This window comes from Populus euphratica, unplaced genomic scaffold (genome assembly GCF_000495115.2).
Source record: "Populus euphratica unplaced genomic scaffold, PopEup_1.0 scaffold19.1, whole genome shotgun sequence".
In the NCBI taxonomy this organism is placed as follows: Eukaryota; Viridiplantae; Streptophyta; class Magnoliopsida; order Malpighiales; family Salicaceae; genus Populus; species Populus euphratica.
The window spans coordinates 3,105,520-3,121,670 of record NW_011499853.1 but is presented as its reverse complement, the minus strand read 5'-3'; the positions used below and the strand labels follow the sequence as shown (position 1 = coordinate 3,121,670).

Genomic DNA, 16,151 nt, shown 5'->3' with positions numbered 1-16,151 from the left:
GTTGTCTTATGATTTCCTTCGGGCGACTGACTTATCTAGGAAGTCATGGAGTAAATTATAAAATTAGTCCCTCTAGTTTTTAAAATAAGTTCAATAGTCTTTTTAGTTTTAAAATATAACTAATCAATCCTTTTACTAGTGTTAATCATGCTTAATTTAATATTATTTTATTTTCAAAAATATATTCTTTTCTCATAAATATTTTCATAATATATACTTCATTTTCTGTTTCTTAAAACAAAAGGGGTTCATGGCTTGATTAGTCCCTGTTCAATAGTATAATTTGCCCTTTTGACTCAAGCCACGTGTTGTGAAAAATAAATCTAGAGTTAACTCGGTGGAGCATTTATAATCTAAATGAATTGATTGAAATTTTATTTATTTTTTTATCAAAACAATATTATTCTAATTTTTTTTTTAAATAATTGTTTTAGTAACTCATATTAACTTGTGCAACCAAATATTCAAGTTTTTTTATCAAATTAATTACCAAATCAAGTTTCATAACTATAATAGATAAAACAAATGTGCCAGGAATATGAGTTATTTGATGGTTTTTTTATTTTTATTTTATTTTAAAAAAGACAGTATGAAAAGTTTCATTGAGATCTTTAGGTGATATTAATAGAAAATTAAGGGTTCGAGTGGATACATGATAATATTGTGAGCAATGTAATAGAGCAGTAGCCATTTTGTAATTAGCCCTCGAAGAAATATAGCAGTTAGCAATGAAAAACAAATGATTGAGACCATTAGGAAGTTATTGTTTTACGGATGAAAATCAAACTGTTTCTTATTTTAAAAAATATTAAATTAATATTTTTAAATGTTTTTTAATATTTTTAATATGTTAAATTTTAAAAATATTTTTTTGATATGTTTTAAATTTTTAAAAATATCATGTATTATACTGTCAAACACACATAAGTGATATCCAAATAAATGACAAATAAAGTGTTAATTTAACAATTAAAACAATATTACATCCTTGCAAGGACGAGAACAGAAGTTCTATCTCTAGAAAGTGTATTTATTGTGAGGGGCAATCATGAATTCCAAACACGACTAATCTCATTCTTTAAAAGGATATGAGGATATCCAAATAAGAATAAAAAATAACATACATAGGTCTTTGAATAGCTTATATTCTTGTTTTTGAATATTTTTATCTTGAAAATAAATTAAATTTATAATTTTTTTAGTGTTTTATGATAATTTTAATATATTATGTAAAAAATAAATAAAAATATAAAACAATATTTTAATATACTAAAAAACATAAAAACATAGCCATTGCACGCTCCCTGAAAATGTTCTGAGAACGGGCTCATGGACCAAAGCTAAAGGAGCCCAAGACAACGAACTTGGACCACTTGGTAGAAGAAGTCCCTAGCTCAAATTCAAACCGTAAATTAATCAGCATCAAATCTACCAGCCCCACCACATAAATTGTCAAGCATCATCCATGGTGCTTGAAGCTGGTTTTTCAAGATTGTCCTCGAAACAGAGACTGTCTTCAAGCTCAAAGAATGATCAACAGGGAAGACAAACATGACTCCCCATGAAGCAATGGCTGCAGATGATATTCTTTCCATGTCTACCTCTTTCCAGCTTCTCGAGTGCTTCTTTACAAGGTGAGATACTTCCAAAAAACCCTCGGTCTTGCAACTCTAGGTTGCTGTAGAGACGATGAAATTATTTGTCTGGAGGATTGTTCTCTATCCTTTAATTTTCAGAGTATTGAACTTTACTCTTAATTTCTCTTCTGATGGATGATAAAGCATGTTTCTCATAAAAGAATATGTTAAGCCTTCCATGTTCTTCCCTTTTTCTTTTTTTTTTTTTTAACTCTTATATAGGCAATACGTTTAGATTGAAAATTAATAAAAATATCAAAAGTTTTTGGATTCAAATGATAACATGAAGAGCTAAATTAGGTTTCTTTTAAATTTATGTACATATAAAAATATACACAAGAATCACGTGGACAATAATCCTAGAGAATTTTATTATATATTTCATGTTAGGTTTGATCCGTTTTCAAGTTAAATTTAACAATATTCATATCATATTTATTATTTTATTAGATAAAATAATTATTTAAAAAATATTTAATTATTCAAATTGAATTGATATTTATCGAGTTCGGATGAAATTTTCATTCTAGTCTCCACATTTATTCATCCCAGGAAAGGGGAAAAAAACAAGTCTCACCTTCTTTCTAGAACAAGAAAGAAAAAAAACCATGAGTTAAGACGTTTGAACACAAGTCTTGTATATAAAAACAAAATTATGCATCAAATAATAATGTTTGAGCCAACCTTGCCGTGTGGGCACATTTGAGAACACAAGTCTTGAAGAAAAAACAAAATTGAAAATTACAAGGATGACTAATTGGTTGAGTGTAATTTCTAGCTAGGTTAATTAATCAATATACATGGAGGGGATTGATGAAGAAATAGAGTGATCAAGTTATTTATCATAAAAACAGCATTCTAGGGTTCAATCTTAACTTTACTGTCACCTTTTTAAACATAGTCAATTGAAAATGATTTATTTAAAATTTAATTAGTATAGAGGTATGAACATAGAATCAAATAGTTTCAAGAATGTACCTAAAAAACTTCCCGCCGTTAGGATTTGGGAGATCTCAAGATCCAACCAAGGCATAAGCATGAAGGCATATTTATTATGCTCGTTATTACTGAATGCGTTGATATGGGAAATTGAAAGTCTAATCTAGATTAGATTTTAGTTTAATTAAATAAAATATTAATTTAATTATAATTTTATTGAATTTTTAGTGGCTCGATGTACTTGATTAATCTTAATCATACCAATTTCTTGTAAAAAAAATATTGTTATTTTAATAAAAATTAGTTTACCTGGTTTAACTTGGTAATTTATGAATTGACATAGAGATCCATACTTTTTTCAAGTTAATCTCTTAATCAAATATGATGAATTTAGATTTTGAATAAAAAACCAATTAGACAACAATTGAAAAAAAAATCTTCATATCTCATCTGTCATCACCTATAGAACAACAAGAAAGAAAATAACATCATCACATTATATATTTGGGGTGAAATTTAGCAAGAGAAATGTGGGATTTTAAATTATAAAGGTGTTTAAAAATGCAGTAGGGATTGTTTTTAAAAATGTTTTTTTATTTAAAACTATATTAAAATAATTTTTTAAAAAAAAATATAAATTCTCAACTTAAATTAGCCAAATAAGGAAACTAATTTTATTTCTAGAATTTATATACAAGCACATTTGAGAATGTCAAGATCTTATTAATATTAAATCATCACATGCAGTATATATAAATCTTTGTAATTTAAGAATTTATAAAATTTATAAAATCTTCTTCATTTTTATAATACATCGCGTTAATATTAATATTAACATTGTATTCTCGTAGAGCAAAAACACATAGATTCTTGAAATCTCACATTCCAACCCCTTAATATCCCGCATTCTCTACAAAATGCCAAGTAAATATGTATGATCCCGCAAGAAAAAAAATCCCAGAGCCCATCTGCCCATGCTGAGCACACAGAGATGCGTAAATTCTTTTCTTTTTTTTTTTGTTTGGAGAGAAATTAATTAATGGAGCCAGACACTCCAAACAAGGAAATAGCCACAAACCACTCGATGCATTGCTTGAATTTTATTTATTTTTTTAATGTGTGCAAAGCTCATGAAATTCAACATGAACCTTATGCAAAGAAATGGCACCAGATCAAGACAGTGAAAACTTCCTCCCTGAGACGGCAGATCCATGCCTAGTCTCAGCAGACGCCGAAGGCTGGCGTCGAGCGAAGAGCCGGCCGATAACGTTTATTTATTTTGTTCCCTTATTTGTTGGTACGTTTTCAGCTTTTATATTTACCTAGACGGCCAATTTAATGCCTTCTCGAAGTCGGCATATCAGATGACATTATTTAGGTTTATATGCAACCATCCAATTAGATTGCACTTCTAGTAAAGTATTGTATGTTTTAGCGACGTTGCCTTGCGGTTGTCTTACCACAAACTTCTTCAGCATTGAAGAGAATGTTTATTCGTCTGTTTACAATTATTTTTTAAATAATTTTTTATGTTAAAATATAATTAATAAATTTTTTATTTTAAAAAAATTATTTTTCATAATAATATATTAAAATAATCCAAAACATACAAAACTTATTAAATTTTAATAAAATAAAATTCTGAATTTTTTAGAAACACGGTTTACACCGTATTCTCAAACATACTCTGATTTCAATAGTTAATATAAACTCAAAATCATAATTATCAATATCAATTCAAAAATTAAATTAAAAAGGGTTTTGGATAAATATGCAAGCCATTAAATTAATCCAAGTAAATATTTTTACTAAAATACTTTTATTTTATTCTTTAAAAGAAAATTATGATAATTCAATTAAATTTAGCTAGATTAACTAAATTTTATTAAATAAATATTTTATTTAACCCATTTAAAAACTTTGTTTGAGTGAAGTTTTATGTTAGCATATTAAGAAGGATTTAACAATTATGCCTAAAATTGTTTGTTTGGGGATATATTTTTATCATTTTAGAAATTTGCATCCAAATACATTTATATTTTTCTTTATTAATGTAGATATTCAAATCAATTTAATTATACTTTGACTAATTCTATGAATTTTAAAATTAAAATAATAATTTTTAAAAATTAAATATAAAATTTAACCAATTTAACAATATCTTTTGGGTTGAAACACATTTATATCTTGTGACAAGCATTCGAAGGTTTAAAAAACAGAGCATTTGTCCTTGGTTGCTCATATGATGGCCACTGGAGACTTACATGGTCGTTAACTTCAGGGCCCGTGGGATTAGTCGTGGTGCGCGCAAGCTGGCCCGGACACCCACGTTAATCTAAAAAAAAAAAGCATTTTTTGCTGTACTAATTATTTCGGCCACACCTCATATATGTACACGTATACAATTTGACTTTTCAATTAGCTTATTGGAGCCGTACATATATATATATTTCTAGCCTAGCGATGTACCGCTGATGAACGCCTAATATATTTAGAAGGTTTATTTCCGTGTATCAACATGTCAATCTTCGGTGCAGCCTCTCTCTCTCTACTCATATTGCTCCTGGCACCTCTCTTCCACCTCTCATATGGCGATGTTGGCACTTGTGCCTACTACAGCGCCCCATATTTACGTAAGTGCCATTACCACCTCTACAACTAGAACTTCCATAACTGAAATTTAAAAACTTTTCCCTCCTTCCTAACTTTCTTTTTTCCTTCTTGGGTGATTGTAATGCAGCCACTGCCTGCTATGGAAATTCATCATCACAATTCCCATCAAGCAACATGTTTGCCGCAGCCGGCGAGGGAATATGGGATAACGGTGCAGCCTGTGGGAGACAATACTTGGTGAGATGTATTAGTGCAGCTGTCCCTAGAACTTGCCTTCCGGACCAGATGGTTCAGGTTAGGATTGTGGATCGTGCGCAAACGTCAAGGTCAAGACCTTCATCGGACGGTGCCACCATTGTCCTTGCCACGCCCGCATTTGGTACCATCGCAGACCCTTCAGCACCATCAATTAACGTAGAATTTCAACAGTAAGTTATGCTTATATATCCTTGGTCTTTCTCCATCCTCGATTTTTCCATTTCGAATGGAACATAACCTAACATCGCATGTTTTCCTGTACAGGGTTTGACGAGGAGAACATTTGTTTCTAGAAAAATGTGCAAGAGGGCGAGAAGTCAATGTGATTAGTCATGCGGGTTAGCTGGTTAACCCATAGTATTGATTGGATTTTGTACCTTTCAACACGTTCAATAAATTAAATATTAATTAAGCATATTGTTAATCAACTCTATACCTTCTAGAGAATTTGGACCTTCTCATTTTTAAGAATTATATAGTTTTAATCTAGTATTAGTTACATTTTATTGAAAGTATAATTTGCTGTTCAATGTAAACAATGCAAAGAAATCGTGCTGTATTATGCTTGCAGGACAAGGATATTCTTTTGCCTGCACTAGATGTTAAGGGTTAGACAAGCTGTCAAGGATTTAGAAGCTGACTAGTGATGATTACAAGCCTTTTGAACGCTCAAGCCCTGGTATAAACGATTTGTGACCTGCAGATTTCTTGACTGACGATTCAAATCAGTTCATGGATCTCATTTTCTACCGTACTCTCCTCTGTCTTCCATCTAACATGAGCAACCAACGCCAAGCACAACCAAGCAAAGCTGCATCGTTGCATCCGCTTTTTTTCGCACTGTGAGAATTAATTTCCTAATCTAAAGATAGGTGACGTACAATTATCTGCACTTTCTTAACATTTGTTAAATGTTAAATGAGACTAAACTCTGGTGTGGAGGGAGTAATTCTTTCTTGTTGATCTTCAATTTACCCCGAAGCCCGGATTATGAATCTTCTTGGGTTCCTTTCTGAAAAGTCAATGCTGTTAGATTTTGATTGGTGAGCCAACCGAAAGATAGGACAAATCAACTAATCTGTGTGACATATCGCATCTACAAGTTGAATATCGGCGCCGATGAGTGATCTAATTAAGGCATTGACAAGTTCAAGGTGTTGAATATCATGAACATATATAAGGCATGGTCATCAATGGAACGTGCTTGATGCTCCATTACATGCGATCGACGACTTGTGCTCATCATTCCAAAGGCATCGCTCTCTAATATGCAGGCTCCATTAAGTAGAAAAGTCTAACCCATTAGTCACTTGGGCCATGCTGCTAGTTATAGTATCGATTGATATACCATGCACCCATGCTAAGTAGACGTCTCTGGTCAACCACTAACTCCTCAACTACTGCTCTAAATGAACTGTAGGGTCGATCTCTGGATGTGAACTGGTGGAAAAATCATGCATGGAATCGGTCCACACGTCCCGAGACAATTTCATAGGTTGTTGCAACAAATCTTGGTATTTTAAATGGTTGTTGTAGTGTAACAATATGGTTGTTCTCATTACAAGGTACTTAGTTCTACTTTGAGTGAGATGTCTTCTCACGTTATTTGCGAAGTAGAACACGAATTATTTTTTTAGCAGATTCATCATCACAGCACATAATTGGTGAAACTTTTATTTTTACACTTCATATATAAACATTTAATTTCATCTCCACTAACCCTTCACAATAATTTCTGTTATACAACCCGTGGAATATACAGTTAAATGAAAAGAGTAAGAGGAAGAAGAAAAAGGGGGTGGGGGGGGGGGGGAGATTGTTATCAGCTATTTTAAATTTATCGGCAGGATTTTCAATGAAAACTGGAAACGAAATATTTCTTCTGGTAAACTCATCTGTAAATAATGATAATTTATATTACCAATAAAATGACTGATATAATATTTCTTGATGTTTTTAATTATTTTTATTGTATAGATAATTCTGTCGGTTATCTTATCTGCAAATAAAGATATTTTATCACTAATAACATCAATAATTCCGTCGTTATTCGATAATTTTATAGTAATGACCGACCCTTAATTCATAATAATGCTATGAATCTGGCGTAAAAGGAAAGACAAGTGTTGAGTTCAGGCCTGCACGTATCCCTTCATTGAAGGTCAACCAGCCGCTTACAGATGTTTTACACAAGCGATTCCACAGTCAAAGATGGATGCAAGATGCCCATCGAGACAAGCAAGAAACACTTCACGATCGACAACCTATTTTTGCTGTTAATTAATTAAAAGCAAGACTATTGACCGCGTTTGCTGTCAACTCCTGTTAACCCCACCAAGCGCATAAAAAATAGTTCGTATACCTCATTTTTAATTTATAGTTATTTAATTATTTGATTTGCATTTAATAATCGGCTATACTTAGCTCTCTATTAGTGAATTAGTATACGGGGGGATCATGCAAGGAAAAAAAAACTATGTATGGACCCTTTTTTTTCCTTTCTGTGTGCTTACTTGCTACCTCCTAAATGTTTTGATTGATTTTATTTTTTTTTTACATAAAATGCGTGTAATTAAGTATAATATATTCAGTACTGTGAAACATTATGCTTTAATTTTCGCATTTATACATGATTAGAGAAATCTATAATTAATAATTTTAGGTTGATTAACATCATTAATTAATCCCATTAGAAATGGATAATAATCAATTGGTTCTGATCAAAGATAACTAATTATCTTGGAACTGTCAATTAGAACATTCTAAAATTATCTCCTTAATTTCAAGAGAATATATAAACATACATGCATTCACATCATGACAGCAGACGAAACAACAGCAGAGTTATTTTATTTTGTGTTTTTGATAATATTTTCTTCTAGAATAAGTGTTTTGAATGGTGTTTTTTAAAATATTTTTTATTTAAAAATATATTAAAATAATCAGAAAGTATTAAAAATATTAATTTAATATTTTCTTTAACCAAAAATATAAATCCTGCCACGAAAATATATAATAAATTATCGTCCATCTTTCTGGAATAAAGCTGCCCGAAACAGCTACAGTTCTGGAAATAATTTAGCCCTAATTGTCGATATTTTCGCCCATATATAATTCACAATTGATCTTATACTTTTTCCAAGCATCACTCTCACAAAATAAATTGATGTCATATTTTAATCATTGCCCCTGCAGACTCAGCGCAACTACTTACAATTTCTTCGACTTCTATTTCAGCCATTAATTTAAAATGTGCTCACGGTGTGATCAAGCGAGCGGAAGAGAACTGCTAGTTCATCAGTGCATGATATGAAGGTCAACTGATCTAGATACATGGCAAATAGGAGTTTTAAAGGTTGATTGTGAGTGTCGGGATTATTTTTTAAAATATTTTTTATTTAAATAATATTTTTTTATTTTTATATGAATACATTAAAATAATTTAAAATATAAAAAAATAATTTAAAATAAAAATAATTTTTTTAAATTTTTTTTGAAATACAATAAAAAATAAAAAATATTAAAATGAATCTATTTATGGATTAATTTTCAATAAAGTATGATGGGTTCAGAACACATAATTAATCCCCTCGTGAGAAGGGAAAAGAGATGCTTTTGACTTTTTGTATCGATAATGTTTGGGAGTGTCATTATAATTGATTTTTAAAATATTATTTAATAAATAATATATTAAAAATATTAAAAAATATTAATTTCAAATAAAAAATTAATTTTAAATTTTTTTTCTGAAACATAAAAATAAACGGGAATGAAATGTAGAAGGTTTTAACCTTCCATGTAAGAATCTTCGATCCAAAATAAATGATTGGAGGAAATTGTTGGATTGCTTCTAAGAATGCTTGAAATTTCTCTTCATTAATTATTACGCAGGGTTATCATCAGACTGACCTAATCAAGTTGTTGTTGTGCATTTTAAAGTCAAGTTTTAGAGGGTTGATCTAAAAAAAAATTATGATTTGAAGTTTGTTTTGTATTGAAATTCAAATTAAATTCATAAAAATATGATATAATAAAAGTCAATTGATTTGATAAAGTTCTTAGTGATTTTGTTAATTTAACCAAACTTAACAAAGCCAATTCCAAAAAAAATAAATAATGTTGTTTTAATTAAAATAATTAACTTATAACCCATGACCAATTGACTTGATAACCAAGTAAAATAAGTCACTTGCATGCTTAATAATTTTAAACTTGAAATTCATATATATTCATTATTATTTTTATGTCTGATTTTATTAATTAGAATATAGATAATGAGATTCAAATTTTTTTTCTTAGTTTTATTAATTTATTTAGTTAAAATAAGAATAGTAAGGTTAAAACTATTATTGTTTGGTGATAAAAACTATAAAAAAAATTTGAATTGTCAAATGAAATTCAAAAAATAATTTTAATAGTAAAAAAAATTAATAATATTCAGAATAATGTATAGCAACCGGCAATTGCTATGCATACGAAAACTTATACTCCTTTAAATTAACTTCTTTTAAATTACCATTAGTACACAAGGATGATTTAAAATGAATTAATAACGTATATTTATCCAGATTTTTCTTTAATATTTTCATTTTGATAGCTTCCTTTCAGTCATTTTTTTTACAGTATCTCATGGTTTCATATATGGTTATAATTTAATTATGTTAAATTTAATAGAAAATGAGGTCTTCTATCTCTTTTGACCTCTTAAATTCAAACTTTGAAAGGAAGCATCTAGATAATTCTTTTCTTCAAGATGTACAATTTCACTTAATTAAATATAGATAAAAAATCGCTATTTCTAAAATTCACTGGCTATAAAAATTACAACTTGGTAAAAAAAATATATTAAAAAAATAATCAATAAAAACAGTGAAATGAGATCTTCCGGTACATTGCTAGCCTATTTCTAGACGTTGAATTGAACCTGCTGATCTTCCCTGTCCAGGGCTTCAAAAAAATGAGTTATTTTTGCATCTCACGTACGTAAAAAAACGAGTCTAAAGTCACAATAAATCAATGGAAAAGTGGGGCGCCCCACCAGACTCCATAGATAGAAGATCTCATCTCTTCATGGTTGCTAAAGAGTGCCGATCTTTTTTATAATTATCGAACTTTTATTCAAATAAGACAAGAACCCATCACATTAGAAAGAAAAAAGAGTTAGATTTAGGTGGTGTTTGGTGTTATAATTTAATTATATTTTTGAAAATTTTTAAATTTTTTTTTAACTACAATTTTTTGTGTTTTTTTAATCATTTTAGTTGCTAATATAAAACTTAAAAAATAAAAAAAAATATATATTCTCAAATAAAAAATATTTTAAAAAATAATATTCAATACATTTTTAATTAGTTACTTACTACTATAATTTTAAAACTTGATTTGGCTAGATAGTTTAATCTAGAATCTAAGTCAAATTTAATAAAAAAATAATAATATAGATTTGTATAATCTGATTCTAACTTGTTATCTATTTAGTTTTATTTTTAATAAAAAAAATATCAATTTTATTTATATAAAAAAATAGAATCCACCAAGGATGATCAAATCACCCGAATTTTGAAGGAGGTTAATCTTTTAACCGGGTTTAAAAACTCTGCTTATAACCACAAAAAAAAAATAAAAAATTACCAGTATCCGTTGTGTCATAAACTCACATTAAACGTGTAGGGTACTATGAATCATAGTAACAGTCATGGGCTGTGGATAATACAGCGATGTTCGAGATTGCGAAAAGGCATTGCAGTTGGGCCCAACACATAGCTTCTTTGGACTTTGGTGCGAAAAGGGAGCTTGATGCTCCTATTGTTCGGCCCGTTAATATAATTCAGGGTAAAAAAATGTATTTATTTTTATCCCCAGATATCATTCAATCTCCAGTAAGATCCTCAAACAAAAACTATTCCTAATTATATCCCCATCCATTCCACATTGTCTCAAGTGGATAAGCTCACATTCCCATTCTTACCCCTACAACAAATAAGTATATTACTCCCACAAAACGAGTGTCTCTTCCGTAATTTAATGAAGTCTTCAGGGCATTTAAATTACAATTGTACAACATATAAAGTCTTTGTGGGTTTATCTTACGTTGTCTCAATAAAACAAATCTAAAGAAAATATAAGAGCGAGCCAAAGTCTGTTTGGATTGTGGAAGAGAAGATGTCAGGGAAAGGAGCGAAGGGATTGTTGACAAGCAAAACCCCAGCTCAATCTAAAGATAAAGACAAGAAAAAACCCACCTCTCGTTCCTCTCGTGCTGGTCTTCAGGTTTTTTTTTGGGTTTTTTGAGGCTGTGCTCTTGTTTCAATCTTAATTACGGGTTTTTGATTATTTAGTGAGCTTTAGTTATTTTCTTAATGATTTTTTGTTTTGGTTCTGATTTTTGGATTCTTGCTTGTTTTTTTTTTAATTATTATTTTATCTGGCCCTGAGAAACTATGTTGATTTTGTTAATCAATTTTTTTAACTTTTTTTTTTCCTTGTAAGAATATCATTAGGGTTTAGAGTTGAGTTATCAATTTGTGAAAGAGAAAAACAAACTGAGATCTATGTGAAATTGAGGAAGCTTGCAGTCAGGGTGACCGACTAAGATAACTGTTGGGGTTAGTTGAGCTTGGGCTTTATAGATTACTGTTGGGGTTAGTTGAGCTTGGGCTTTATAGTTTGGAAACCTAAACCATCTGAGATTTGAGAGTCAATATTGGGTTTTGTTACTTTCCTCAAGTCATCATGTCAGCTGAATTGATGAAGCTGAGGAATGTGTGTAAAAAGTGAGAACTAGAATAATAGGAAAACATAATGTAAATAGGCATAAAAGAGAATGCAGGAACCATTGGAGAGAAGGAGAAAAAAGGAAAAAGAATTTAGTTTCTCTGAGTGACCCACATTTGACATAAATCTCTTTAATGCAAATGCAAAAATCCAAGGCTGATAAAAGTACATACCTTAAAAAAATTGCAAATTAATGTTATAGCTTCGGATGTTGTTATGAACAAAGTTTGTATCCTTGTCCTCTGCAATCTCATGTTGTGTTCTGAAGATTATTTATTATGCTGAATTATTGATGGGTGTTGACTTTGTAGGCATTTGGTTGTTGCTTTGAGATGCTCCATAAGGACTCTCTCGAGCTTGGGTAGCTTGAGGTCATAGAGGAAATGAATCTTGTTAAACTGAACACAACTTAGGTGGAGTAAGCATTGTTAGGAATACATTTCGGTATGTAATCTTGAAATGGACGGGGAAGATGTTAAATATTTATGTTCTTACATAGGGCATACAGTTGAGGTTTTGAGGACTTTAGGGCACCTATTTGTTCCAGACTAGATGGGTTATTCATAAGGGTACCGAATAGCATTACGGAGCTGTTTAGGTTTTACCAATTGACTGTTAAGGTTAAGTACAGATGACCTGCTTGGTTCATTAACCCCATGAAGATAAACCAATCTCTTACAGTTCTTGTACTTGTCATCAGGTTCTCTCTCCCTCCCCTTTTTTTTTTTCTTTTTTTAGGGTTCTTTTATTGGGATTTTTGCTTTTTTTTTTTTAATGCCTACATGATTTATTTATTTATTATTATTATTAATTTTTTTTTGGGGGTGGTTGTTTGATTATTTATTGAGTTTTAGTTTTTCTTATACCTGGGTTGTTTTTATTTTGGTTCTGGTTTTGGATTCTTGCTTGGGTTTATGGAAGTTTTCAGTGCAAGTTTTTTCTTGAGAAGATTTTGTTAGTGAATTTTATTGAAGTTTTGTGTTAATGTGTTTCTTAAAGAATGTTGTTTGTCTTTATAGTTGAGTGATGCATTTTGGAAAGAGAAAGTAGACTTGAGATTTATGTGAGATTAAGACTTGAGGTGGCTAAGATAACTATTGGGCTTAGTTGAGATTGGATTTTATAGTTTGGAAATCTAAACTACTGATATTTGAGAATAAAAACTGGGTGTTCTTTATGTTCCTTTGCTTATCATTTCGGCTGAATTGATGACTCTGAGGATTTGGTATAAGGAGTTAGAACTAGATTAACAGGCAAACATAATGTAAATAGCCTCAAAGGAGAATGCAGTGGCAATTGTAGAGAAGGTGAAAAAGGAAAGAATTCAGTTTCTAGAGAGACAACTAGCCCTTTGTTTCTTAAGATCTAGTTTCCTGAGTAACTGATAAATGCCACAAATCTCTTTAATGTGAATGCAATCTGAGGCTGATAGAAGTACATGCCATACATATGTTGTTATGAAGAAAGTTTGTTTCCTCATCCCCCTGCAATCTTTTGATGTGTTCTTGGTTGGTTATTTGAGATGCTGCTCAATAACGACTTTCATGAGCTGGAGTACCTTGAGGTTATAGAGGAACTGAATTTTGTTAAATGAATTGAATATAAATCAGGGTGACTAAGTGTGATTTAGAAATATAGTTTGGTGATATACAATTTGAAATGGATGATGAGGATGTTGAATGAATACTTTTTTCAGAGGGCATATGGTTCAGGACTTTACGGTGACTATTTAGGTTTTGCAAATGACTGTTAAATTTAAGTGCTACAAGCACATTTGGTCCAGCAATTTCAATGATAATATGTATGAGGTGGTATGGTATAACTTATCAATTCCACACAGGTCTAATTTTCAGAAACACATAATCAGGAATTGTGAAGCAGTCAGATTAATATGGAGCCAAAAGTTCTTCTGGCTCTCTGTTTGATCAATAATATTATCTAAAGTGGTGAGGATATCTTTGCTCTTCCTGTGCGTTGACTATATTGCTTAACTCTTCAGAAATCAGAGCTTTGGTTCTTTATGCACCTCATGACCATGTTATTTTTTCTCTTGCATTACTTGTTATACTTGCATCACGTTATGCTCTTTCTTTTAATGTTGTTTAGATCGCACCCATTCAGAGAGATAACACATCTAGAAAACAGTTCTTAGTTGCTGGGTTGTAGGTTTAGTCTTGTCTTGGTTACAACTCTGGAGTAGCATCTTGCATTACAATTGATTGTGCTATTTTTGTCATTTGGCCATCATGGCACTGAGGATTGATTATTGTTACTTTTGCTTGTAAAGTAGGGTGTGTGTGTGTTCTAGGAATTTGCAGACTTCCTGAATAATGATCAATGACTTGCAAGCTTATCGCCTGTTTTCAGCAAAGATTTTCCATTTCTAGATTTGGCCGTTTATACCTGTCCGGTAACATAAAAGATTTGATCATCTATTTCGTTCTATATCATCCCTGCAGTTTCCTGTTGGCCGTATCCACCGCCTTCTGAAATCAAGAGCAACTGCCCATGGAAGAGTGGGTGCAACGGCAGCTGTTTACTCTGCTGCTATCTTGGAGTACCTGACTGCTGAAGTGTTAGAGCTGGCAGGAAATGCAAGCAAGGATCTGAAGGTAAAACGTATAACACCAAGGCATCTGCAGCTAGCAATCCGGGGTGATGAGGAGCTAGACACCCTTATAAAAGGAACCATAGCTGGTGGAGGTGTGATCCCTCACATCCACAAGTCGCTTATCAACAAATCCTCCAAGGAATGATGCTTTTGCTGTCCATCGTTCTATTGACAGAATCCATGGGATGGATTGCTGTGTTGTGTACATTGGCAGAGATAGTTTATCGGGTGCTAATTTGCCCATTTTCTTTTCGATGATAGCTGGTTTTCTTGTCGTTCTGGTAGGAACTGAACAACGTATGGTTTCATTTGTGGCAGTTTGCAAATTGTGTGAGACAACCCTGTAGGTTGAACAGAAAGTTGCTAGAATTCGTTACTGTTCATTTCATTTTTATTCTCTACAATTTCCTTTCATGTTTTATTGAAGTTTTTAAAATAGGTTAAACAAAAGAATGCTTAATTTCTTGGTAATGGCCAATCATAATTTCAAAAATCCATTTGACACTTAATTTGAAGCATTATTAACCCCATTGTTGTATGATCTGCTATCAATTTCTATTACAGGTGACCGTCATAATCTTTTACATTGTGATCAAATCAACCATGGTGATGGTGGGATGGAAATGTATCTGACAAGATGCGAAGGAAGCCAGAAATGCAAGCAACTTTAACGCAGTGTTTTTAATTTGAAAATTTATTAGAATAATATATTTTTTATTTTTTAAATTTATTTTTAATATAAAAAACAATAAAAGATATAAAAAATAATTTTCGAAAATTTCTAAAAATATTTTTAACCATAAAGATAACACGTAAAATTAGCCAATTACGTTTTTTTGCGGAGCATAGGGGTAAGTAAGACAGAAGTATAATAGTTGAGGGACGTACCTATAGTCCTATACTGCCAACCGATTCATCTCCCACTACGTTGACTAGTGGTCATGAGAAGATAAGTTTATATTTCCATTCCTATCCCCCAAAAATCCATAAATAACTCCACAAAACGGGTGGTGTTTCCGTAATATTATTTCGGCTTCAGAGCATTTAACTTTCCATCCTACGATATATAAAGTTCCATTTGGGTTCATCTTACGTTGTGATAAACAAATCTAAGGGCCGAGGTCTCTGTTTTTGGTTTTTGAAAGAAAAGATGTCAGGCAAAGGTGCAAAAGGGTTGTTAACTAGCAAGACCCCAGCTCAATCTAAAGATAAGGACAAGAAAAAACCCACCTCTCGCTCTTCTCGTGCTGGTCTTCAGGTTCTTCTTCTTTTCTTTTATTTTTTTCTTTTTTTTTGGGGGGGTGGGGGGGGGGGGGTTT

The 16,151-nt window shown here is 31.3% G+C and overlaps 3 protein-coding genes and 1 long non-coding RNA gene across 4 annotated transcripts in view; 3 read left to right on the top strand and 1 right to left on the bottom strand.

Moving 5' to 3' along the window:
- Positions 1-1,412: 1,412 nt before the first annotated feature.
- On the top strand, positions 1,413-5,891 carry LOC105122378 (EG45-like domain containing protein). Its single transcript, XM_011021453.1, has 4 exons — positions 1,413-1,634; positions 5,114-5,209; positions 5,317-5,617; positions 5,712-5,891. The coding sequence occupies exons 1-4, from the start codon at positions 1,562-1,564 to the stop codon at positions 5,716-5,718; spliced, it is 477 nt and encodes a 158-aa protein (XP_011019755.1). The 5' UTR covers positions 1,413-1,561; the 3' UTR covers positions 5,719-5,891.
- Positions 5,892-11,528: 5,637 nt separating this feature from the next.
- Positions 11,529-15,233, top strand: LOC105122377 (probable histone H2A variant 3). Its single transcript, XM_011021452.1, has 2 exons — positions 11,529-11,717; positions 14,681-15,233. Exons 1-2 carry the CDS (start codon positions 11,610-11,612, stop codon positions 14,975-14,977), a joined length of 405 nt encoding a protein of 134 aa, XP_011019754.1. The 5' UTR covers positions 11,529-11,609; the 3' UTR covers positions 14,978-15,233.
- On the bottom strand, positions 11,728-14,674 carry LOC105122375 (uncharacterized). Its single transcript, XR_841687.1, has 2 exons — positions 13,673-14,674; positions 11,728-12,431 (listed from the first exon to the last, which is right to left on the bottom strand). It is a non-coding gene; the product is annotated as an uncharacterized LOC105122375 (long non-coding RNA).
- A 678-nt stretch (positions 15,234-15,911) lies between the features above and the next one.
- Positions 15,912-16,151, top strand: part of LOC105122374 (probable histone H2A variant 3) — a 2,750-nt gene continuing 2,510 nt past the window's right edge. The window contains exon 1 of the mRNA XM_011021451.1: positions 15,912-16,090. Within this exon, the coding sequence (XP_011019753.1) occupies positions 15,983-16,090 (108 nt within the window). The 5' untranslated portion in view covers positions 15,912-15,982. The remainder of the gene's footprint in view (positions 16,091-16,151) is intronic.